The sequence below is a fragment of the Atractosteus spatula genome, chromosome 7 (genome assembly GCF_055471065.1).
Source record: "Atractosteus spatula isolate fAtrSpa1 chromosome 7, fAtrSpa1.hap1, whole genome shotgun sequence".
Classification (NCBI taxonomy): domain Eukaryota; kingdom Metazoa; phylum Chordata; class Actinopteri; order Semionotiformes; family Lepisosteidae; genus Atractosteus; species Atractosteus spatula.
Window position 1 is genome coordinate 60,359,219 of NC_142712.1, and position 26,116 is coordinate 60,385,334.

The 26,116-nt window shown below is 36.7% G+C and overlaps 1 protein-coding gene across 2 annotated transcripts in view; it reads left to right on the forward strand.

Annotated features, from left to right (window-relative positions):
• vps13c (vacuolar protein sorting 13 homolog C) overlaps positions 1-26,116 on the forward strand; it is a 96,011-nt gene that overhangs the window by 11,888 nt on the left and 58,007 nt on the right. For both annotated transcript variants that reach the window (XM_088922046.1, XM_088922047.1), the window contains exons 4-16: positions 693-788; positions 4,596-4,697; positions 11,972-12,081; positions 12,287-12,346; positions 14,693-14,752; positions 15,147-15,227; positions 20,164-20,221; positions 21,416-21,543; positions 22,475-22,581; positions 24,110-24,281; positions 24,613-24,675; positions 24,953-25,088; positions 25,886-25,980. In XM_088922046.1, the coding sequence (XP_088778172.1) occupies positions 693-788; positions 4,596-4,697; positions 11,972-12,081; positions 12,287-12,346; positions 14,693-14,752; positions 15,147-15,227; positions 20,164-20,221; positions 21,416-21,543; positions 22,475-22,581; positions 24,110-24,281; positions 24,613-24,675; positions 24,953-25,088; positions 25,886-25,980 (1,268 nt within the window). The remainder of the gene's footprint in view (positions 1-692; positions 789-4,595; positions 4,698-11,971; positions 12,082-12,286; positions 12,347-14,692; positions 14,753-15,146; positions 15,228-20,163; positions 20,222-21,415; positions 21,544-22,474; positions 22,582-24,109; positions 24,282-24,612; positions 24,676-24,952; positions 25,089-25,885; positions 25,981-26,116) is intronic.

Below are 26,116 nucleotides of genomic sequence, written 5' to 3' on the forward strand. Positions count from 1 at the left end.
GCCTTACAGGCGAATTAACTGTCCCCCACATCGTGAAGCCATGAGGACTTTACAGTGAAGCGGTTTCAACATGTCTTTCATGGTATTTGGATATAGCCAGAGCTACACTACCCTTCAGTAATAGTGCTGGATTTACCAAGGAAATTTACCTAGTGCAACACAGAAGATCAGAAAAAGCTTCTTGTTCACTGTTGCATTTGAATGATGCTTTGAAAGGATACATTGCATACTGTGTAATTTGACTTTATATGCACCAATTGTTAAGCTGGTAATGATATGTTACCATGACATTAAGAAAGCAAGCTGTCTACCAGGTTTAAACTGTCAGATCCCATGTCTGCTTTTCTTTGACATTTTATGGTATTACATAATGTGTGAACTAGTGAGTGTTTTGACTAAAAGGTTGCTTGCTGAAGTGCCCTTTCCTTAGCCACGGAGTCCATTTTAAGCCTGTAAATGAAAAAGAGCAGGTGTTTCTAACCATAACTAAATACAGATGAAGACATCTGTTTACCTTGAAACCAGTAGCTGAGGCTGGTCTTGGTATTCTAACTAGAGGTCTCGAGTCAAGTATTTGTTTTTGTTGAAGAATAACTTTATTTAATCTTGTTTCGCTCATCACGTTCCAGGAACGATGCACTTCCCAAACGGACACAGCAGCGAGAGATATTAAGTGGTTGGGTTTTTTTCAGGGAAGCTGACACTGAAGATTCCTTGGAAGAACCTGTACAGCGAGGCTGTGGTCGCGACGCTCGAGGGCCTCTATCTGCTCGTCGTCCCTGGGGCAAGTAAGTGGCTCTTGGGTGTCATTTTTCTGTATTGCAGCCTTTTGGTTTGCAATACTGAAAATTAATTAATTAAACACTTTTTCTCAGTACAGATGTATTGTGCCATTTAACTGGGAAAAGTAAATTGATGAATCGATTAATTCATTATTGTACTTATACTTGAATATACAGTATTTTCAAGTGTTTTGTGACATTTTCCTTTGTTTTTGGCGTTGCAGTGTGTGGTTTGGCACGTGTAAAACGTGTGATAAGAACCCTCTTTTTAGCATTGACTGATTAAGCCCTTGCTGAGCTGATAGTGGCTGCTACTATAGGCCTAAACCACATGTAGCGTATTTACAAAGCAGGTTCTCTTGTTTCCTAGAAATAAAAAAAGCTGTGCCATTACATAGTACATCTAACAATTGCCATGATTTGTCTACCCACTCTTTCTTGCACCTGTTTGTGAACATTTTGTCTCAGTGTGGCTTATTATTGAAACTGGCTTTTGTCACCTGATGGCATTGAGGGGATTTCAGTCATTGTGGACTGCTTACTTTGTAGGTAGATCAATTCCACAAAAATGCTCAATAGTGCCAATTTGCTGTAAATTCAACAAGTTGATCTTTTTTTATTCTTTTATTTTAGTCTTTGTTTTTTTTCCATCTTATTTACTCTGCCTACCTCATGTTCCCCTCAGTACTTATCTTCTCTCACATGGCCCGAGTCAATGTTGCCCATCTGCCTCTTCAGCAGAGACTTATTCAGTAACATGAATCTACAGAAAGTTAAAAGTTTACCACCTTTGGAAGCTTGATGGCTCTATAAGCAAACCTTTGATAGCAGTGCCCTGCTGTTCACAGCTTTTAAAATGCAATGCAGTATTCTTTAAAAGATGGGCAGTCTTGTTGAAGTAGCAGTATGCTCAGAGACATCTTTAAACCTAGCCATAAATGATGAAGAAGCTTGCTGTCAGAATTGTGAGAATGTTTGAAAGAAACACTCTTCACTAATTGCTTATTAAAAACAATGAATGGGTTCCATAAGCCTTTTCAGGAGGAAGTTGAGGTTAATTTAAGGACAGAAGTGAAAAGCTGAAATTCAGAAAATAAAGCACGTTTTTTACTTATTTTTTCATCTTATTTCTTAAAATTCTTATTTATCTATTGTAACAGAATAATGTAATCTGGAGCAAATCTAGAGCCATTTTCTGAAAAAGTAATACATATATTTCAGAATAATCCCTCTACAGTAATAAACACAACACAGTGTGTTAATGATTATTTTCTTAAGTTAATTAATGCCCTATGCACAAAGATACATTTGGCCTATCTTTGAATAAATGTTAGATTTTTGAATGGGGAAATCCATGCTACAGTTCTTTAATTTGAAATAATATGACATTTTGTTCAATAAGCATATGCCTACAAGCTATCATTCAGTTAAATGAAGTCAAAACGTGTAACTTATCCCACGCAATTCTGATTTTCTTTTCTGTGCTAAACATGGACTTTGGAAGCATGACCCTGTAAAAAAGACTGAACTTCTCAAGCTGCTCAGCTCTGAATGGCTGGGAGAGCCTTAGATGAATGAAACTTTACAACAGGGTGACAAGTCATCACCGTGTCATTTTAGCACAACACACAGCATGGTGGCATATTTAGCACATCCATACTAGCGAGTAGAAGGAAGTGCAAACCATCCAACTACATCATTGACAACACACATAAAAATGTAGGATCACCTTTCTTTTCCTCTGTATTTAGATTTTTTTTTTACATTGGCAGCCTTTTTTAAAAAGAATACAAAGACATTGCTTCGTGGCCTTCTAGTCTTTGGAAATACATTGATTAATTTTAATGAAAGTTGTGATTGTTGCCTAGCAGAGAAAAAATATTTCAAAGCCAATGGCAAATGTTGCATATCTCAATCAGCAATTAGCTAGCAAAAGCTCAGCCTACCTGCTGCTGACTAATGTTTTCCCAAGGGTTTTATTTTTCTGCTGATGAAGGGCCACTCTGGAATCACTGAGATAGGCCATGGCATTTGCAGTCTCTTTTGATACCAGAGGGAAGCCCACATGTTTTCAAGGTGTGCTATCATTGATAAGAGTTTGAAATGTGGGATAGTGTTCTTCTCTGAAGCTGCCAGTCCTTTGTTGGTTTGATAAGGACTGTGCATGACCAAAACAACCATAAACTCTGAGGTTCTGCCATTAACATGACAGTCCGTCTACTGAGAAAACAGAGCTGCGCATGGATTGATGGCAGTGAAATTCTTCCTTTGGTCAAGGATTTTATTTCACTTGCCCAAATGTGATAGAAAATCCCTGGGAACACTATTTACATTTGAAAAATATCTGCTCATTATTTTATTATTGAAAGCCCAGCACTTAATATACAGAAGTTATTGAAAAACACCAGCAATTCAAAATAATCACATTGACCTTCTGAAATTCACAGTGTTCTCGGGTTTCATTAAGTTCACTAAGAATAATAAATCACAGCCCCTTTTTCCTGCAGTCATTTTCTACCAGTTATTTGAAAAAGAATGTTCTGTGTTGTAAGACTTCTGTTCAGTAATTGAAGGAAATTAAATAAAATCATAATCATAGCTTTCTTAGCTCCATGGATATTGAAGAATTTCTAACTTGCAAGGTAGCCGGTCCTCATGAACTTGAATATATTTATTGCAGGCATTCAGCTTTAAGGTATGGCTCAGCAGAATATTCAGAAAAGGCCTTTTGTTCTGCAGTTGCCTGGTAGCACAGGTGTTGCTCTGTTCTTTAGGCCCTAGACAGAGTTGCATATTGAATTTTAATTTGCTAATATTGTTAGCTGCACCCGTCTTGCTAATTGAATAAGTCTGAATCTTATTTTTGTTGGTTTGTTTTTAAAGTTAACTCTATCCACCCACTGGGAAAACACTCTTGCTGAGAACGAGTTTGTCATCACTTGATACAATTGAAAGTGCTCTGCAAACTTACAGAGTAAAAACTGCTTATTGTACCTCTTTATGGCAGATAATGAACAATTACAGTAAATTTTACTTTGTAAAAGGAGCATTTATGCTAAAAAAGATATACGATTTTGGAAAGGGCTATTTTAAAGAATTACCAGGAAGACAAAAAAGGTATTAATTTTATTTATTACATTTAATCCTGCCTCAATTTAAAATAACAAAGGCTAACTGGAAGCACCAATGAGCACATTTGCTTCCTGTTGGCTCAAAAAGTAAATGTGTTTTTAAAATATAATTTGTGTTGTTTTTTTCAAAAATGAATTTGGCATGCCTAGCTTAAAAAGCCTGGTTGATCCAGAAATGAATGCTTATCCAAACGAGTGTGGAATGACTTATTCTGTAGTTTTGAAGTTGCCTGTTGGCTAGCAATATGTCATTACGCAGCACATCAAGCCCATCAGTGGGGTGAATGTGTTGCTGCGTGCACAAGTACTTGAGAAGTGTTGCCCATCCCTACACCCGATGAGGGCTAATGGCTGTTTTCAGGAGCAAGTTTCTAAACAGGATTTCAGGTGTCACAGCTGCCCTTAGTAAAATGCCTCATCACTGTAGGCTCCAGATAAACTCCTGTTTAAGGTGAATCAGTTAATCGGAGTTTCTTAGGTTCCACGAAAAATCCCATGCCATTTATATACATCAATGCAAGCATATTATTAGCATATTATTAAGATGTAGGATTCTTACAGTAGCTCTTTATGATTTCTCATTAAGAACTTCAGTTCAGCCATTAAATGTCAACCTTGCAAGGTTCTCTGGAACACTTGCTAGGTTAAGTATATCTGTAACAGATTTCTGTTTTTTTCATAGCCATTAAGTATGATCCAGCGAGGGAGGAAAAGTACACACAAGAGGCCAAACAGAAAGAATTGCTCCGGATTGAAGAGGCCCTGGTGGCTGCAGCACAGGAAGGTATTTGCTCGACGCTCTGGAAGTGACAGTGAATGCAGATGTCTTTGTGCTAAGATCAGATTCTTTCTCAGCTCAACCTGTTCCGTCTTCTGTCTTGCGCCTTTCCACGTCTGTGATGTTCATTCATCAACATTGGTTGTGTGGCAGTACTCATTACACAGAGTTACTCAAAAATGTGTGTTCATCTTGAAAAAACTAAGTGTTACTTACTGGGGCATGCTTTACCACTGTTACACTACAGTACCTCTTCATTTAAGAATGCATCCTTCTTCTTCATGGTTTCTGTCTTTGCTTTTTGTAATACAATTATACACTAATTTTAAAAAGAGTATGTTTTTTAAAATAAAAAAATGCATACAAAATATTAAGCGCAAAAGAAAACTCAGTTATCTATTATTTGTTTTTGTGAGTAGTTGACAGAACCAATGATCTAATCTATTTCTTGAAAGAAATCAGGTTATTAGATACAGCAACATGGCTGGGTTCCTTGTTCCATTCTCCTACAACCCTTTTAGTGTGTTTTGAATGCAACTTCATGTTTTTTCTTCTTGTGTCCTCTGTTTCAAGTTTCACTGTATTTCAAATGTCTTTGGATTTTTACTGTTTGTATTGGGTCCCCTTGTAGTGTTCTCTGTTCAAGACTTAAAAGGATCAGTTCTTTCAGCTCGTCAGAGTAGGACGTTTCCTTAAACCCTGGAAGGTATTTGGTTGCTCTTCTCCAGACTGATTCCAGTGGTTGCAGTATTTTTTTAACATAAACGCCTACCGTAAGTCTTTCATAGTAGTCTGAAAATCTGGATGTCATGTAATCAGCTTTGACAACTCTTAGCTGAAAACGGCACTGCTCACTTATTGATGTAATGGCATGTAACACTGAAATGGCTTTCATTTTGGTTCCGGTTTTCTGTAAGCAATTGCATTTGTAATGGGTAGTGCTTGTGTATGTGTGGCACTTTTCATCCCAAAGGATGACTGAATGTTACCTGTGAAAGATGCACTTCTTCCACACCTGACGTGTAGTGACGTGCACGTGTTGGGGGCGGAGCGGTGGCACTGTGGCTAAGGATCTGCGCCTGTGGCTGGAAGGTTGCCGGTTCAAATCCTGTGGCCGGCAGAGGAAACCTACTCTGTTGGGCCCCTGAGCAAGGCCCTTAACCCCCTCTGCTCCAGGGGCACTGTACAATGGCTGACCCTGCGCTCTGACCCCAAGCTTCTCTCAGCTTCAGGCTGTGTGTCTGTGTCTCATGGAGAGCAAGCTGGGGTATGTGAAAAGATGAATTCCTAATGCAAGAAATTGTATAGGGCTAATAAAGTGATCTTATCTTAGCACCCACCTAGGAGATGCAAAGCAGCGTTTCTTGACCAGCAACTCCACTGCATAGCAGATCAGGCAGACAAATGGGCAATTGATTCAATGATTCAATGAACTTTCAGGGTTCAGTTCATTTAAATTGAGGAAGATCCTTAGGCCACAGCGTGCAAGCTCAGAGTGGAACTTAGCTGGTACACCATTAACACTATTAGTCTCATGAACTGTGCTGTGAGATCTTTAACAGCAAAAACGTCAGGAGCTAGATTTATTGCTTCATCCGAAGTACAGCTCTGCTTACAGCACATTGCACCCAGTCTCCATCACAGGGCATTGGTAACATTTGATTTGAATCTGACCCGACAGAAACAATTAAAGCAGGGATATATGCCTGTATAGTTAATAACCACTGCTGGATTGCAAGAACAAGGCATTATTTGTTTGATTTTTTTTTAATTTTTATTGAGAGATAAATTTTGCATACCCTTTCACCTTGCTGTCTACAGGTGACCGAGAGGTACTCATGTAAAGATAAAGGGACAGGATGTTGTTAGACTCTTGCCATCTGGTCATGTTTACTGTTACGGTCAGCAAATGTGTGAAAAACAACGCAAAAAAAAACTGTCCAGTTGTTCAGCTTCTAAAAAACAAGGGTATTAATAAACCATCATTTGTAATTGGACTGACAGCAGAAGCAGGTAATGAAACAATAAAGGCTGTTTGTGTTTCATACCTCTTATCAATTTACCAGAATTCCCTTCTCCCTGCCGCTTATGAATTATTATAATTTTAATAATACTTATGTCTGTACTGTCGGACTCTGACACTTGTAATATCAGAAAACCTTGACTCTGTGTTAATCATTTTAGATTTGATTATGCTGTTCCTTTTCACTGATGTATTTAATTAAACACTAATGTTTTTATTATCCAACGCACAATAAATCCATCTAGATTAACTGTATCCTGGATTCACAGCAACTTTATTCTTGTTGACAACACTTAGGGATAGGAGATGCAAACAATGTTTTTGACTTAAATGTAATATTATTAATTACTTAATGACTGGACCCTGGGTTACAAGAAATTGGAACTTCTTATTGGAAACAACATTTCCATGTGTTTAATGTGAACTCTGAAAAGGGTCTGATCTGTAAAAGACATGTCAGTCAGCCAAACATGTGCTGTTTATTCAACTAGAATAAACAGGATGTCTTGAAACAGGTTTTCATGACATAAAAGACTTTCAAAGTGGAACTTCCCCTCTACTTCCTTTCTGCATTTGTAAAAAAAAAAATGGGCTAAGGTTCAGAAGGTAATTTATTATAAATCATGGGAATCTTAACCTTAAATCATCATAACAAACCATACTTGCAGAATAGAGTGTCTGATACAGTATAGGAACACTCCACAGGTTTTTGGGGAATCACTGTAGAGGTGTGAGTTTGCAGCAATGACTTTCATCAGATTAAACATTTTCCAGTAATAATCTCCTTACGCTCATGCTCATTTCATCAGTTTAATCCTCAGCCTGTTCCTCGGGATTTCTTGCTGCACGCTAAGCACAAATAAAAAACAAAGATATCGTTAACTTTGAAAACGATATAAATAATTCTTGAAGTACTTCCACGTTTAATGTGGTGGGACTTTCATTTCCATTCAATGCTTTAAGTGTTTTAAGTGTTTTTCTTTACTCACATCAAGTTACTGCATAAATATTATCGAAAGATTAGTTTGTTTTCTATATAATTAATATTGATTCAGATACTCATATATTATATTTTAAGTGTCTCTCAGTGTTTTTGGCATTGCTCTTAATTGGATGATGAACGTCGGTAAAGGATAGTTTCACTGTGGAATGCATCCAGGTTTAAAGTCAACTGAAGCCAGGAAAAGGGGAACTGTGGGTCATTTTTTTCTCCTAAACATGATCTTTTACAGCTGTAGTATCATGATCCCTGAAAATGCATTGTGTGACACAGACTGCCACATATCCTTGACAAGTTAAGTCCATGTTTTGTTAGAGAGACTATTCTATGAGACATCCTTGTAGACTTGAAATGGTCCTTATTTTGTTCCAAGTTCTGTTAGTGTACTAACTTCCATGTTCCATACAGTAAGCATTCCACTTTTGTGCTGTAAAGAAATCCAGAACTGCTGTTTTTGTTTGGATATCATTACTGCTGCCCTTTAACCCTTGAATTTTATTTACTTCTACCTCTGTGGTAGGAACAGGTAATATTCACCCTTTTCTATGCCATTACCCTGTGTTTCACCTCAAGTGTTTTCAGTCAGTAAGAAGCAAAATTTCCTTCATGACATGTGCTCATTGTGAAAGAACAAAACAGTCCTTCAGTCCCTGAGAAATGTATTTTACACATGCCATATTCTCATTAGTTATCATACAGTATGTGTTGGCACACCAAACATCATCTCAGTCATTGTCTGAGTGCAGTAAATGTTTTAAGTGTTTATTTCTGATCATGCAGCATTCCATTTATATACATTTTAGTAGAATTTTAGGCTGAATAGGCAGTAGTAAAATCCATATTGGTAGCTTATTATGCACCATTTTCCTATTTTTGATTAAAGAACCTAGTGTTCGCAGTGATTGCAGCTTTGTGAGTATTTTGAATTGCTCTGTTCCCTTAAAATTCTTAATGGCTTAATAATTTAGTATGATGTTTTGCTATTTGCTTTTTGCCAACGTTGGATGAAGGCTCTCAGTCAGGAGACTTCTTATTCAATCTGGAGAGCTATGTGTACAAGGAACCAAAGCATGGTAGGTACAGATGGTGTCATCAAAGGTTCTTTGGTTTGTCTAATAATAGCATTAAGGACTTGCAAAAGCCTGCTATTTTTTTATTTTTGCACCACCTTTTGGTGAAGAACTGATTTTTGGTATACATTGTCTTAAAAAACTGGTATTTATTAAGAGAGTCAATTATCCAAATTTACACCCTGTAGTTAAGTGAAAACATTTAGTGGAATAAATGCATCTTAATACCTGCAGGTAGCTGCATCAGCAGCATGCATAGGCTGCAAATGAACGGTTTATTCCGTGCTGAAAAGAAAAGAAATACAACATTTTGGCTGTGGAGCCTTCTTTAGGTTCTGTTTCTTTTCAGCATGGGATAAACCTTGTTCCTTTGCATCTTAAAACCTGCACAGATTGTGAAGAGCCTTCATTTTTTTAAATTCCTTCCACATGTGACAATCAGTACAAAAATGACTTTTGCAGAGCGTCTCACCATGCTGTTCTGAGTAACTCTCGTTGTTTTACATTAATATGACTTGTTTCTTGTGTTAAGTTGTATTATTTCTACCATGATCGAAAACCTAGGAATTGGATTTGTCTTTTGTGACATAGTTTTTTATTTTTAGAAAGTTTCTTTTAAATAGGACTAGGACTAATGTTGATTGGGAGTGATGAATTAATTGTTCCTCGACAAAGGGATTTTTTTGTCATGAAATCAGGCACATTTTTATCTTTCTGTCAGTTTTACACTCTACCATGATTGCAGCCATGATTGTTTTTTTTGACTTCAGATGGTAAAGTTGATTTTGTAAATGGTAGGATGATCCAAGCTTAGAGCCACACAACAAGGCTTGAGCACAACACAGCCAATTACAGAGGAGTGTGGAAATGAAGGCAAGAAGGTCAGAGTGCGGATTGCTGGCACACATTATAAATCTTCTTTTCCTTGTCTGCATTTTTGTCTTGAGGACTCGCTTCAATAAGGAGTAGAACTGCATGTTGATTATACATCATATAATCTTTTATTATGACGTATATTATGATTATACATCATGATATATCTTGGTCGTCCTGGCACAGACCTGCAGTTGAATTTTTTTTTTTAATTTCTGGTTTTAATTCAGAAGTAATTCCAGTTGCATATTAAAGATACGTTTTAATGCAGAAGTCCCGAAGAACAAGAATAGTTTGAGAACTCTTTGGTTCTTATATTTTATAGATTCAGTATCATCAGATAGCTGTTATCATGCAGTGATGAATTCCAGGATTTTGGAGAGGGAAATTAGACTACTACCGTCTACTGTGAAAAGAGTTTAATAAACATTTATTATGGGTGCCCCACCATGATCAAGAAGAACAAACATTTCTATTTGGTCATGGTGTTATTTAAGCCTTTAAGCTGTTAGAAGTTACTATTTATCAAGTCAGAACTATCATGATCATGACTGTATATAAGGAGAGCCAAACAGCCAGAAACCTGTCTGTCCTTCATAGGTTTAGAATAATGCGAATATATTTTCTTGTGGTTTATCTTTATAGTAATAATAAAAGGTACAAAACAGATCTATTCTGTTTTCGTAAATTTAAGGATGAGCAGTGATTAAATAAAACAGCTGTCATACTCTCCATCCTTAAGGAACATTGCCTCTTTTTCTAATTAGCTGCATAGTTAATAATTTTTACTCTTATTTTGGTGTGTTGTGGAATGTTGGGAATTCATCAGTTTGATGTTAGAGAACATTTTATGTGATTTTAATAATTGTTTCTGTTGTGTGCTACTCTGAAGTATGTTCTGTTCTGTTGTGCTTTAGGTGTTTTTCTTTACTAACATTTATTTTCTTTTTTAATGCTTGCAATAAATGATAAAAGGACGTAAGCATAAAAAGTATAAAAAACACTTTAAGAAATCTAAGCGACATGAACACAAGCAAGGTAGGTATGTGTGATGCTTATCATTTCACTTGGAACTTCTGCTAGAAGACTTGTTCCACGCCGTTACTATCTCTTCTTAATGAATTTAACATTCATTGAAGTTAGTGTTGTTTAACAGGAAAGTGGACTGTAGTAACTGGGTGAACAAAGCAGTAAATAAAAAGAGGACTTGAATTTATTTGATGTACTGAACTGCCCAATATGACCCAATATTCTTTGTTTCTGTGGTATATCATCTTTCTACAGACCTGTATTGACACTCCTAGTGCTTTTTGATACTTGTATTAAAAGAAAGCCTTTAATACAACATTGACATCAGCTGCATATCAGATTTCTTTCTTGATCTTTTAACATATCAATTAACTGTTGGTTTAGGGCTGGATCTTTCTGTATTGGTTCAACGAGACAATGCCACCGTACATCTGTGATCTGGATAAACATCTGCGCAGTGATAGTAAAAGCAATTATGTGGGAAAATATGACATTTTAGTTAACTCCTAATAGTTTCTTTGATATGAATGTTTATATTGATGACCCACAGAGGTATTTGCCTACTCTTTAACTTAAGCGTCACATTTTTTTCACACTTACTGTTCGGCTAAAACAGTAAAAGATAATCCTTTTACGAAGCATAATTCCCTTTTACAATTAGAAACCTCAGGACAATCTCAAATTTCAAAAAGTATCATCCCCTCCCATGATTTTTGAATAGTGATTAGTGAGTTTTTACAAAATGTTGTTTAATATGACATCAAATAACCTGCCTAGCTCTTGGGTGAAATCCCCGATACATAGGTACATAAGCATGCCTGCCTCCGTATGGCACACAGCACGCTCAGCAACACCTGTCAGAGAGTTAGCACGAACTGGAGGAGCATTGCACCCCTTGCCCGTTCCACGACAGGCCTGTGGGTCTTTGGTATGTTGCGGAATCTGCAGGTTTTTAGAAACCTGAGAGGTCTTTGACTACTACCAACCCTAACAATTGGCCATTTTGCCAATTTTGCTCAACCGCTGGGGCAACTGAGATGCAAAGATGTTGGAATTCTGAAGTGTTGAACTGTTTTATGTCTTTCTGTCTATTCCTTCTGTTATCTCTGTGCTATCTTTTCCATCATTACTGTTAAAAAGTGTTAAATCAAAGTAAATATTGACAACGTACTACTAAATGGCAAAGAAAAAGGGTATTTTGGGGGCATGGGTTTAAAGTGAAATTGTTTCATACTCCAATAGTCGGTGTCTGAGCTACATGAATGAAGGTGTCCTTCAATTCCAGATAAATCCAAAGATGAAAAGAAGGACACATTTGCTGAAAAGCTAGCAACACAAATCATCAAAAACCTGCAGGTCAAAATAACCAGCATTCATATCCGATATGAAGATGATGTAAGTGTCTTTTTCAGTTTTTGAGCTCTGAAAGCTTCTTGAATTGCACAAGCTGGTTACCTGTTTTTCAAACATTTTAAATTTAGCAGAATAAAATTACGTTTTTTAACCTTGAGTATCATAAGTCCTAGCCATGTTTACCATGTGTATCTGTTCAAAACCATTAAGATGGTACTAATGATGTATTTTCTGGTTTGATTCACAGATTTCTGATCCAAACCGGCCTGTCTCTATGGGTGTCACTCTTGGAGAGCTCAGCTTACAGGTACTGTATAATATATACAGTGGAATGGTACTGCATATGGCAGAGTGGTATGGTATGGTAGATTTTCCTTGGAGAGATCAGCTGACCTGCCTCATTTTGTAAAGACACCTTGTCCTTGTAAAGTGATGGATTGCACTGGGTGTTAACAGCTGAAGTTAAGGAAATTGTGGGTTTACTGCATTATTTCTGAGTTTTCATTAGATGTCCTGTGCTGCTAAAGTTAAAGGACTATTTTCTTACAGCAGAACAGCATGCCGTTAATAATACAGAAAAATCAAAATTACCAATGTGTCAGTACTTCACTGTCAGCCTAACACATTTCATTTTACATAGTTATTTTCTGTTCAGCTTAAGAAAATGTGAATGTTTTGTTTACTTATGCTGATCTGGGTACATTTTTGTTTGATTGAAGAGACAATATCATTAATGTTAGGTAAATATTAATGTGCTGTACGTCATGTCTTGTGATCGTGGGACTGAATGTGAAACCCATTTTCCAGTTTACTGAACAGAAACGGCACCTCATCACTAGTGTGCAAGGCGGGTGATGAGAGGATGAGGTCAGCTACTGTACTGTGCCTTGTTTGCCCTGGACATACAAACATGGGCTAGTCTGACTCATTCAGGGGAGATGTTGGTGCTGAAAAGGCAGCACAGTTATTTCTTCTCAGAATCTCTGCAGCCCTTAGAGTCTTAATTAACTGTCACAGCATCTCGATAGGCTTATCTGGGTGCAGGTTGCTTCCTTGGTCTCGGAAAACCTTTGTAGGTTGACTGGAGATCAAGAACCTACTGTACTAAGCAATGAGGAATGAACTGTCTGCTTAGCTGGTTTACATGAATTGAAAAGTGTGGTTTATGTTAAGTAAAAAATAGAGGCGAAAGTAAATCATTGAAGATGAGTTAAAATAAATGGATGGTGTTAGTTCATGCAGCTTAGTGGTTACAATTGAGGTCCTAACAGCACAATGAGTGCAATGAGTGTTGCTCTTCTCTGTGCTGCTTTAATTGTGGAATTAGAACCTTCACTCTTGTGCAGTTATCCTTGTCTTATGGAAGGCATTATTCCAACATATTGTTCCTTATGGAGAAGACAGGGAACACCCACTGGGGCACAGAGACAGTAACTCACAGCTTCAGAGCCCTGGTTGATATTCCAGCTTGAGCTGTCCGTCTGTGTGGTGCTGGTGCGATTTCCCTTACCACCTTCCTTACCAATTTCCCTTACCAACAGGTGAATGTTCAAGACGATTCAGTAACTTTTTTTTTTTAGTGCTGCTAGCACTAGCAGTGTGACTACAGAGAAATAAAACCAAATTAAAAACAAATTTGTTGTTTCTCTGCTGTTTTACATACAGTATGTTCAGCATTAAATAGGGGTGTGAAAGCTACACCACAATAATGCTGGTCTTGAAAGGAAACCACAGCTGAAATATGATTTGCCATACCTCTTTCCTCCCGAGGACCATGATGTTCTTTCATTTTGGTGGTAAAACATATGTGAAAAGGTTTGATGCAGTTATCATTTCTGGGGGAAAATAAAAAAAGCAATGTAAAAACACAGTTGAGTTTTGCTCCCGTGCTGTAGAAACCTGAAGTGTGTGTGTATATATATATAATTCAAAACCAAATAAGAAATGTTAGATTAGCTTTGGATGGACTGCATATTTGCATTGCAAAGAGGCAGGGAAATTTCCTCCTTGTATTTTCTGTGATGAATTTTTCCATTGATTGAGAGAACACCATGTCCTCTTTGAAGACCTGTCACACTAATACGCAGGTCGAAGGCTTTAATTAGCGTGCAGCACTCAGAGCCTACTTGGATCAAAGCGAAAAAGAGATTCAATTCAGTCACCGTTTTCTGAATCAGCAAACACTGGGAGTCTTCAGTAAATGCTGTGCTCTCAAAACCTTTTCTACTTTACAGAGTGCTTAACATCATTGGTATAAAACCTCTTTTCAGACTTAAGTAGGAGAAATATCTGGATTTTTTAGAAGTATAATACATTTTTCAGTAGATTATGTTGCTTATTTTAACATTTTATGACTAAAAATATATCCGCAATGGCCCATTAATATTGTGATGGCTTAATGGGTTTATGTTCCACAGTGTCATCTGTATGTGGTTTGTTTCTAATGAAGGTGCATGAGCCTTTCATGCACAAAAAGCTCTCCAGGCAACATTTATTGAACATAGGTTTTTGTGCTCATGTCTCATTGCAGTTTAAAAAACACAAATGATGAGACACCTTATAAAGTAAAAAGGACAATGAAAATGCGAACATGATCAAATCTGACACATCTGAAGACTGACAAGAGAAGAATGTGATTGTTTTTCTTTTGTAGACCTCGGATGAGAATTGGAAGCCGTGCATACTAAATGAAACAGTCAAGATCATCTATAAGGTAATATTGAATCCAACAGTACAAATTATACTTAACAGTGAAGTGTGTTGCATTTCTTATAATGCACCATACAGTATGCCACCATGAGCTGCAGAACTTATTAAACAAAAGAAAAAAATAGTTTCTAAATTCCACGTATTCTTGGTATTTCAGTGATTTATTTTTTAGCTTTTGATCTTCTCTTTCTTGTCCAGGAAATGTCTCTTTAGCTTTCTGTACTGCCTGTCTGTGCCATGAATTAGCCTCTGTTCTGCTCATGTATGGAGCCTTGAGCTAATTATCCTTCTATGTGATCTTGTGAAAATTACAGTTTGAAAATGCCCTGGGGTGCTAAAAACACTGTGGATGGACAAATGGATGGATGATTTTCTGATCTTTTAAACTTGTCTTCTAGCTGGTCCGTTTGGAAAGCCTGTGTGCCTACTGGAATGTTAACAGCCAGATGTTCTACAGAGGATCCTGGGATAATATATTGGTAACCTTCATAATTGGTTTCTAATTTTTGTTAGTTTTTGATTTTTGTTTTATGTTAATACACAGGGAAATGAATTACATCACTTTTGTATATCTTGACAGTATCCTGTGTAATAAGTAGCAATGGCTGCATGAATAGTATACATTGAGGATTTGCTCCTCAGCTAATGGCAGGTGGAGTTGTTTTTACCAGGATTATATGGATCTTTCATGGGTGAAAAAGAGGTTAAGAGGTTTTGGGAAGAGAAGTATGAAAGTATCATTTAAAGCTCTGATAAGTTGGTTTGATTTTTCTTATTGTTTCTTTTATTTGTGCCTGAAACATCAAAAGTACAAACATATTCAAACTGTTAAGCTTTGTTTTCAAGCATAAAATGAAAAAAAGCTGCCCTGTGCTTGTCTGTGCAGATTTTGTGACTAATGAAGTCTGAATAGCATCTTTTCTTGAGCTAGAACTTTTAGTGTTGACAGTCCTAATAGAAGGAATTCTCAGTAATATACAGAAGACAGTTTTATTATTGTTTTTCAGTAATTTTAGGTCCATCAAAACAGAACATTGCTTGTTAACTGCCAATATTGTGATGAAAAAGCAAATGCACTGTTTCATAGTGTTAACCAAGTAGGTGTTAAAAGGACTACAGTTTTGTGTTCAATAGTTCCTTTAAAACATTAAACACTTTGTGTAAGTAAACAAACCTTTCTTAACAGACAACTTCCTTTCAGGTAAATATAAAGTTTTTTTTTTGTCTTTACCAAAGAGGATCTGAAGAAACCACAGGAAACTGTTCTATAATCTCGCTGAGAGTTTGTGCTAGGTCTTTATATTTTGTTTCAGTACAGATAGTGTGGGAGCCGATGGCAAGGGTGTCTGGCTCCTGACCGGAAGGTCCTGGGTTCAATCCCAGGTTTAACCCTTTGGGGTTAATAGGCTGGCCAGAGCGTGATGCTGACCACATCACCTCCACCTCCAGTGTCGGATCGTTGAGAGAGATGGTGGCCCTTGGCCCCCATTCCCCCATGGGCCTTTATGGCCTGAAAACGGGACCTACCTACCTGTAGATAGTGTAAGCATTTTAACCAGAACCGTAGCAATGTGTTTTAAGTTTAAAATGCAGGGTAACTAGCATTTTGTTGTTTTTTTTAGTTTTATTGTTTATTATTAATTTTCAGCCATTTAACAAAAAAGAAATCCTTGAGAGTGATTTATTTTCTCGTTATCTTTGGATAACGAATGACACGCAGAAAGTTGGTTTCAAAATTAAAGATCATGTTGAGCATGAAATGTAAAGAAATGGTCAAAAACAAACCCATTTTTAAAATTAGTGTTGTGTTATTTTAGTGTGTTAACTAGAGCTAGTACCTGTTTTTTTATGGCCCTGCAGTGAGTTGAAAGCAATTGCGAAATCTACCTCTGGAGCAGGTAATTTTTTTTCTAAAAAAATTAAAAATAACCCATTACCCAAGAAGAAGTGTTAACAAACATGACGCTCAGTGTCATGGATTAGAAAATGATATAAGCTCTTTTGTGGTGCTGAAAAGTGGAGAAATCACTTTAATCAGTTGCACGTCTGGTGAAGAAAATCAGGTTTCTGGAACAGGCTGTCAAAATCATCAAAATCTCACAACACAAACATCCTCTGTCAGGATGTTTACCCAGTCTTGATTACCTAACAGATCAGCTTTATATCTATTTAATTTGATCAGGTTGCCTGACTTCAAAGGCCTCGGATACAGTGCTTTATTGTGGAGTAGCATTGAAGTTGACAGAGACAGAAGGAAGTGTGCTGTATGAGCACGTACCAGATCTGACTGGCACCTTCCACTCCTGCCTAGGATTTCATAGCAGCAGCAAACAAGATAGGAAGTTTCAGTGAACCGCGAGGTGCTTTGTCCATGAATTGACGATGATGATTTATATCATCATTGCATAATATTTTTGCATAAAAAGAAATTGTATATGGCTAATAAAGTGATCTTATTTTATCTTATTTTTGCAGTATTGACAGAGCCTGCTCACATATTTGCTATATATGGTGCTTGGTTTGCTGCGAATAATTAAGATTGATGGTGTGGGATCATTTCCTTTATCTTTAAAAAAAGTTGCAGCATTGCAATGATTTGCATTAAAGGCAGATGTACAATTAACAGAAAATAGAGTTCAGCATGCTACTTAATATGCAGATTAACATGAAATAGAATTAACAGTCTGTAATGCTGAAATCAGAATTAGTGGTTTGTCATTTGTTCTGGTCAAAAGTGTAAAAATATATAGATTAAAGTCAATTGTGCATCATAAATTGCAGTTTTTAATGTGCAACCTTTGTAAGAATACATGTTTGAAGAAATCCAATCAATCTAAGTACTTTGCTTCAGATAAAATAAAATGTTTTAATCTTCCACTGTTTAAGCTTAAAGGCTTAGCTTTTCTTTTTCTACCATAACATTAGTTAGTTGACATTAATAAGAGAAAAGAGCATCCTGAATCTGACTTGTTTAATATCATACAGGAAGTGTCTGTTCAGGAAGTGAGACCAGAGGAAATGACACGATTAGCAAATCAGGTTGCCTTATTCATCTGTACTGACAGGTTTAATAGCCATGGCTCCTAATTAATAGTCAACATAAACCATATGTTGAGGTGTGCAAGAGACAAAAATGAGTGTCACGTAACAGGAAACTGGTCGAACAAGCTGCTCGTTTTTAGAGTCAGATTAACAATAACTACCTCTCCAGCTTCCTTTCCCGGATTTAATTAGCTTTCCCATAAGGGATTAAAAAAACACTTTTGTCACACAAGTAGTGGTACCTTTTGTTATTATATCTTGGTGATGAATAATTCAGCAATTTTAAAAAAGCAAGGATTGTTTGAATTTGTGTTGTACGTTATGTAGGAAAATTTGCTAAATGACATCAATTTCACATTTAGCAAAATGTATGTTTGATTGCTTTCCTTATTTTTCTCATTTAAAGCAAAATGGCATAAAATACGTTTTAAATGTTAACTTTTTACATTGATTGTGTTTTTAATGCACAGTGGAAGTTTTGGAGTTTAACTTTCTCTTTTGTCGGGCCCAGGAAGGGCAGTAAGAGGGTGATAAATTTCATCCTAATTTTTCTTGCTGCTGTCAAGGTATTCCTCTCTCTCCAGGAAACGATAAGGATTGTCCATCTATAAAAGTTAACCTGCCATTTTCATTTAAAAGATTTGGAAACCTCTGGGACAATTTGAATTATTCTAATGTGCTGTAGTTCTGATGTTTAAAAGGTCTTAGTTGACATAAAATAAAAGCTTGCAGTAAATTTTATTTTTTTCCTACCGCTTATTTGCTGTTGAGATATTCAATTTTTATTTACAGTATATAGCCCCTTTCATGCAAATTTGCAATACAAGGTGCTCAATAATTAACTGATGGAATAACATCATTAAAGAGGAAAATTAGCAATAAAAAATGATAGTGCTGTACGTAACAAATCCACATTAAAAATAATACATGAAAAGTGAAATGAGGTAAAAAGATAATAAAATAAATCAGTAATCTGAAAAGGGTATATGTACCTACATAAAAGCCAGCCTGAAAAGGTACTGTATGTTTTAAGAGTATGTTTACAAATGTCTACAGACTGTGATCTACAACCATACACACTAAAAGTAGCCCTTCCATAGGTCTAGGTTCTAACCCTTGGTTCAAATTAAAGGCCGGTGTCAGAGGATCTGAGGGATCTTATGGGAACACACAGGGATATACACCACTTATCACCATATTATTTGGTAAAATTTCCAATGCGAAGTTAAGGTCACCCCTTAGGTCTTTAAAGTGCTTTAAATTAGCAGGCTCATTAATTCACTTGTATGTGTAATAATGAGGTACGGTAGATTAATTTTTATGGTAAAATGTGCTTCTTTTCAACTATTCTGCATGTCAAAAAATGTTTAAACTCTTTTGTTCATTAAGACATTATTTAACCTGGAAGCTTACAGAGCACATGGTTTAGAAGTCCAAGTGACTGTAGGAGCGGCCAATTCTAAAAGGCTCCAAAATGTTTTTTTTTTTCTGTAGAATGATAGGAGCTGAACATCAGTAGTCCTTGGTTGCTGGCGTCAGTCTGCGATGTGTCCTGAGCTCTGCGGAGCACGAGCAGACCAGCCTTTCCAGGCTCAACAAGCGCCTGTTGCTTTTCTCACTTATTTGTGTGGGATATTTAAATCTGTGGTCCTCCTGTCTCGGGAGTGAAGACCTATCTCACTTAAAAACAGCTGAGTGGATGGCTTTCCATATTGGCATAGTCATGCACGTCTGTACAAAGGAAGTGTAAAAAACTGTAAGGTTGCCTGTGGAGTAGGTGTCTCCACGTTGAGAATTAAAGTTTAAGTCCTGTGGATCTGTCAGAAAAACAAATGAGCACTGAGAATTAAAACATACTTTAAGCCAATTGAAAATAAGCAGAGGGACTTCATGAAGGCACCAGAAGCCCCAGCACTCACCCTGCTATTGGGCACAATACTATATGTCTTATATTAATATATATTATATGTATTTTCTTAAATAAATGTGGATGGTGCAGACACTGAATTTGAATATCTGGAAATGTTTTGCGTCTCAGAAGTGGGTGGTTTTAAATCCTCATTGGCACTTTATTCTCAATTTCATTTAAAACATCAGTTTCCCTTAATTTCTGAGATATTTAGTCAAGCTTGTCAGTGTAAAGTATTTCAAACATTTTATTATACAGATGCACGATACCTAATTTATACTTATATTTACGATAGTAAATATAATTTGACCCATAAATAAAGCCTTTATGAAGGTGCTGTACACCTTTTGTTAAACGGGACTTTGCAGGTTCCTGAAAATGCTTTTGGATCATTCAGGCTGCCTGCTTTCTTTGTTGTTAATTGTTTATTGTTTTCTCTTAACCTCCTATTTATGTCTCTACAGTGGAAGCTTAAAGATGGAATCAATACAAAAAAAGACGAGCTCAAAGACCATCAATACAGTACGTAAGCAGAAGTGAACAAGCAGACATAAATTAGCATGGGGATAAAGAGTTTTTCTCTTGTTAATTTTATGAGCATTCCCTTTGCTCTCCATGCCAGCAAAAACAGGCTGAAAGGGAAACCATGGAAATCCTCCTCTTTATCTGTGCACTGCTTTTATCTTGGGACAGACTCCCACACAATTATTTGTTTTTTTGCCATTCAGAAAAGATCCCTGTATCTATCTGCTGTGCCCACGAGCATTTAAATCCTAGCTCAGTCTAGAAGGTGAAGTGGCCAATGAATTCTGCTGGACAGCACTCTGTCATTTAGTTACAAAAAGGGCCTTGTGCAGCTTAATTCTGTTGCAGGAGAACACCAAGCATGTGTAACATGCCTACCTTTGACTCAGATTTAACAAATAATCACCCCCGAATTTAACATTTGTTCAATGCAAAAAAAAAACATTCGAAGCTGATGCTATTTGATATGCAAAAATGATTTCTGCAATACTGAAAATTTCTGAGAAGTAGGAGAGGAGGGACAGTGGAAACCTTTTGCCTTCAGTCCTATTGTAAATATTAATATGCACAGCAAACATGAAGTATTTATACGGGTACTACCAGTAATACTAGATTAAATGTGTGAATTCCCCTGATGATGAATTTGTTTACCTCCCCACTCTGTTTGTGTAAGAAGGAAAGGAAAGGAAAAATATTGTTGGAACTGCGAGCACCCTTACCGTTTATTTAAAGATTAGCATTGCACATGTTGGAATAGGTTATGGTTATGTCTGAGACTTGCATTTGCGTGTTTGACTCTGCAGCGTCTCTGGATTTCTTGTCTTGAATTTGTTTAAAGAGGCAGTGTGTCCGTACACAGAGAATAAGGAAGTAAGCTATTCATTCAGGTTTAGTCCTTCTCGGCAGAGTGCTTTGGGGAAAATCCCTCCAGTGTCCTTACTCACTTCCACAGACTGTATATTCTACCTAGCCTCCTGAATCTCAGCTAAAAGAAATTTTAGAGAACTGAAATGAAAGACTTTTCAGATTATTAGTTTTACTGTTATGTGCATAACAAGAAATAGGTTGACTGCAGAAGACCTCTTGCAGTGACTGCAATGTCGGGGTAGCAGTCAGAACCAAAGAATGTTGGCTCTGAAGAATAATGAGTGCTGATGCAAAACTGATTTTTCTTTCTCTGTTCTAATACAGTTTTCAAACCCATTTTTGCTTCGGCAAAGCTTTGCATTGACCCCCATGCTGAAATTGAACTCAAGTCCCCAAAGGTCTGGCTGGATTTGGCTGTGCAGAATATTGCCATTGAAATGACCAGGCCACAGGTAAGAAGGCCCAGAACCTGTTGTATGTGTTATCATCAGGCTAGTGGCTTTTTTGGTGTCAACAAAGCTTCAGGCCATATAGAGTTGCGCTTCAGTATGAATTGCCTTCATTACTGTGCTCTCTTATAATAATAATAATAATAATAATAATTAATATTACTACTACTACTACTACTACTACTGAGAATAATAATTTGTTATAATAATTATTCTTATTATTTTTCTTCTTCTTCTTATTATTATTATTGTTATTATCAGATGTGAGGTATCACGACTTTGAAGACCTTGTTAGTCTCCTCATCCCACAGCACAGGTTTATTCCTTTTACATTTGCCAAAAAATGTATCTTTGTATTAAACAAATTGATATATACAGTACATATCAACTGATATTTATCATCAGTTATCAGGAGTTTTTGCTTTAAATGTTTACCCATTCATTTCCCCGCATGCCTGTAATATTTTGAGCATACTTCAGCTGCTAACAACCGCATTTTTAAATATTTAGACCATTATGCTCAACCATAGATTTGTGAGACTTCCCCCGCCTGGCTGCAGAGAGACATTGTCTTCTGTTTAATTGGCAGATGTGCTGCGTGGGATTTGATGTTACACACAGTTTAATTTTTCCTGTGAAATATTTATTCACTGTCGATCCAGCGCTTAGCATGTGATGTCAGTGACTTAATTTATTTGATATTTATTTGCTGGGGAAAGGCAGGCACAGCTTTTCATCATCTCTCTTCTGAAATGGGAATGTTTACTGCCGTGTGCGAGCAGTCACTTTATCAAATATTTGAGCATTTTGCTTGATGTATTTTTCTTTCGAAATACCTCTTGTTTACAAATGCGCATGCTCCTGTTGTTGCATTTCACTCTTATGAATACCATTGTATAAAGAGCTATTTTTAACCTTCCATGTTTTTTTGCAGTATCTTTCTATGGTGGACTTACTTGAATCTGTCGACTGTATGGTAAAGAATGCTCCGTACAGGAAATACAGGCCAGATGCACCTGTTCACAGGAATGCCAAAAAATGGTGAGCTAGTATAACAATGTTTAATAAAACCTAGGTTCATGTTGCAAAAACCAAATGAGTTTTTTTGGTCATTTATTATTGTATTCAAGACCATATTACTGAATGGAATTCATTGAGATCCATCTGACATCTGTTAGATGTGGTAATCTCTTCCATTGGTTAAATAATTGATGTAATAGTCTATTGAAATAATATTAAATACCACTTCTTATGTGTCATTGAATGTGTTAATTGAATCTGGTTTTGATGGGTTCCAATAATTTGCATTCTGGACAGCAACTTTAAACAGTTTATACAGTAAGTGTAAACTTACACCTGTCCTTTCATAGGTGAAATTCATCTAGGCTTTCTGGATAGATCCAAATGCACAAAAGCACTTGACAACCTGCTAATTACACACCCATGTAGAAGAACAACATTTTAATAAATTACTAGAAGGACTGTAAATAAAGGTTTTTGATTTATTTCTTTGTGTGCTTGACCGCGGAAGGTCTTTTTCATATGAAGGTCATGGTTTGGCTCTTTCAGGAAGTGACAGTTCCATGTTTCCATTTAGAAATTAATTCAAATTGTCCTTCAGAATGAATATGTTTGGAAAACGGTCTAATTATATTGAATCATTTGGGAGCTTCAACAAGTGATTATATTGAGAGTTGAATATGAACCCTTTGCAAGTAGTGTTTGATGTGTTGTATTTAAGAATGCATTTCATCCTTATCTGAACTGTTGTATCCATTAACCACTTCTCAGTCCAAATACCTGGATTGAATTGAATGCCTGTCACCATCAGTTTAGGAATTTTAATTTACATGTCATATACAGTTTCATCCATTAATGCCATTGTTTTCAAATAACCTTTCTAATTCTTAATTGTTATTGTAGACATTACTACAAAATTACATTTATTTTACATGTAATAAAAATAAATCAAATCTGAATTTGAATGAATTGCATACAAAAAGTAAAAAAAACAACACAAAAACACATAAATTCCATCAATTCCTAAAGTAACTAGTTTTATGTAATTAAAAAAATTATATGGCTATGGTTTGCCAAACCGGGCATGGCGTAATTTGGTTTTCTAGAAGTGGTGTTAGCTAGTAATGATAGGTTTTACACATGAGTGCCATCTAGTGGTTGTTGTGCAAAGAACCGTTTTCATGCATATCATTCGTTAATGGCTGTTAATGCTTTTCAGGACAATATGGGAATAATGAGACCCAGGGTGGGATGAATGACTTTTGGTATATGGAACGTTTCAGCTAATATGGGACTATTTACCACCCTGTTACACCTGTTTGTGACTGTTGGAGAAGTTTTAAGGTCAATTAATAACATGCCTCATTGTCAAAGATAAAAGTAAATTAATTGGTTTTGAGTGCTTCTTGTGCCTTTTGCACTACACACCACTCTATTGTGACTTTTCAGGGTTTTGGAGACCTTGAGTGATTGACCTAAAATATTTAAAGTGTTGTGCTGCACAGTTCAACCAGTGGCTCGGTGTTCATTTCTAAATGTTTATTTCCAGGTGGGGTTACTGCATCACCAGTGTGCTGGAGGTTCAGATTAGGAGATACAACCAGATGTGGTCGTGGCGTCACATCAAAAGGCACAGGCAGACTCTTAAGGTTTACAAAGCAGTCTACAAAATGAAGCTAACCCAGAGCAAGCTCAAAGATGACATAGAAAAGCAAATTCAGGTGACTTCTCAGTTAATCTATTTGTGCTTGAATTTATTAAATAGCCCAATTATGAATTTATTACAATTGTGCATTTCCTTCCTAGAATTAATGATTTGTCAGCCCTAATAAAGCAGTTCACCAGGCCTCTAAGAACAGTCAGTACTGTCTGTGCTATGTGAACTGCACAAAAAGAGGGATTTGTACTAAAGTTTTCAAATAGGGATGGAAGGGTATGTGAATGTGAAATATGTCATATTTGTCTTATTTCGTAATCTGCATATTTCAATTTTGCTCTTTTTTTAACATTTAGTCTATTTTTAAGATGTATATTTATTTTTTGTGATCCTAGGACCTGGAGAGAATCCTTGATGTTTTCAATATAACCTTGGCCCGTCAGCAGGCACAAATGGAGGTATGTATCTATTTCTTTTTATAGAGCTGAAGGTTATCTAGCAAAATTAGGAAGTCTCAATCCTTTAAAGATCTCTCTAGATTTACCTCTCCGGTTTGCACATACCAGCAGAAATGACCTGCCATTCATCCGAGACACAAAAGACTTTCAAACAGGGGATCAGAGCCTTTTTTACAGGGGCATGTCCAGTGTCTGATTTAGTCTTTCAGTATGTCTTTGACTTCTGGCACCCTGTCACGCCCTGTGGGTCTGTCTCCGGCGACCTGTTTCTCCTCAGCTGGTCAGGTCTGGCCAGAAGCTGGTGGGGAAGAAGCAGAGTGGAGAGAAGCAGAGTGGAGGAGGCTTCTTCAGTGGGTTTTTTGGAAGGAAAGAATCAAAGAAAAAAGTACAGGAGGATTCCACAGAACTGGAAAGTAAGACATTCTGCACTTTTTAAAACTTCTCTTTTGAATAAGGAATGAGGTACCCTTCTCTTGACTTTAATTTTTGTTTTGAGTGAAGAGAAAATGAGGTACAGGAGGGTCCCAGATACACCTCAGGGTTAGAGGGCTGAAAGCAGTGGCTTAGAGCAGCACAACATTTTTTGGAGGAATTTTTCACCTTAAGAACAATGTAAATATGGGAATTAGAGACCATAAGCGTGTCAGCTTTGCCCATGCAGCTTAAATCAAGGCAGCTTTTCCCATTAGAATCGCTTATTATTTTACTAATATTATTTTCCCATAAGGATTTTCCCATTAGAAGCAGTGGAGTAGAATAAGGTTATGGACCTTAAATTAGATTAAGTGTGTCTAACCAAGCAGAGTACAGAACACTACTGTGTATTATAAACCATTTATATGTAACCTTTATAAGCCCTTATTACTCTGATCACTCAATTTTGTCTTGACTTACCAATCATTTTAACATAACATCATTTGAAGTGAAATTTGAAACAAATGTATACGATCTTCACCATGGGCTGCGGTAAAATATGTAGTACTGAACTGAAAATTTCTTCAGTATTTTTAACGATCGTGTGTATACTTGTTGGAGGAAGTAAGCTGTAGTACTTCTAATTCTGCATCCAGATTAGTGCTTCTGTGCTTTTTTCTACATTCGGCACCTTCACTGTCACTTGCACTGTGTTAGGAAATCAGTGTTGCATGGATGCAAACATAAAATATGCTAAAAGTTGTGTCATTTACTTTGATTTTTTGTGCTTCTCTAGGTATTGATGAGTTAATGACTGCGGAAGAAAAGGCCAAACTCTACACTGCTATCGGATACAGTGGCAGCTCCCATAATCTTTCCTTACCCAAGCAGGTAAGCAGTTAGTCTCATCTTTTCTATATGTAGGGAAAAGAGAACACAGCCCTTTCTTTTGAATTCTTGGTTGTATCAATTTAAAGGTCTTTGCAATCTTGAGGGCTTTATAGATGCGTGTGAACACAGTGTTAAT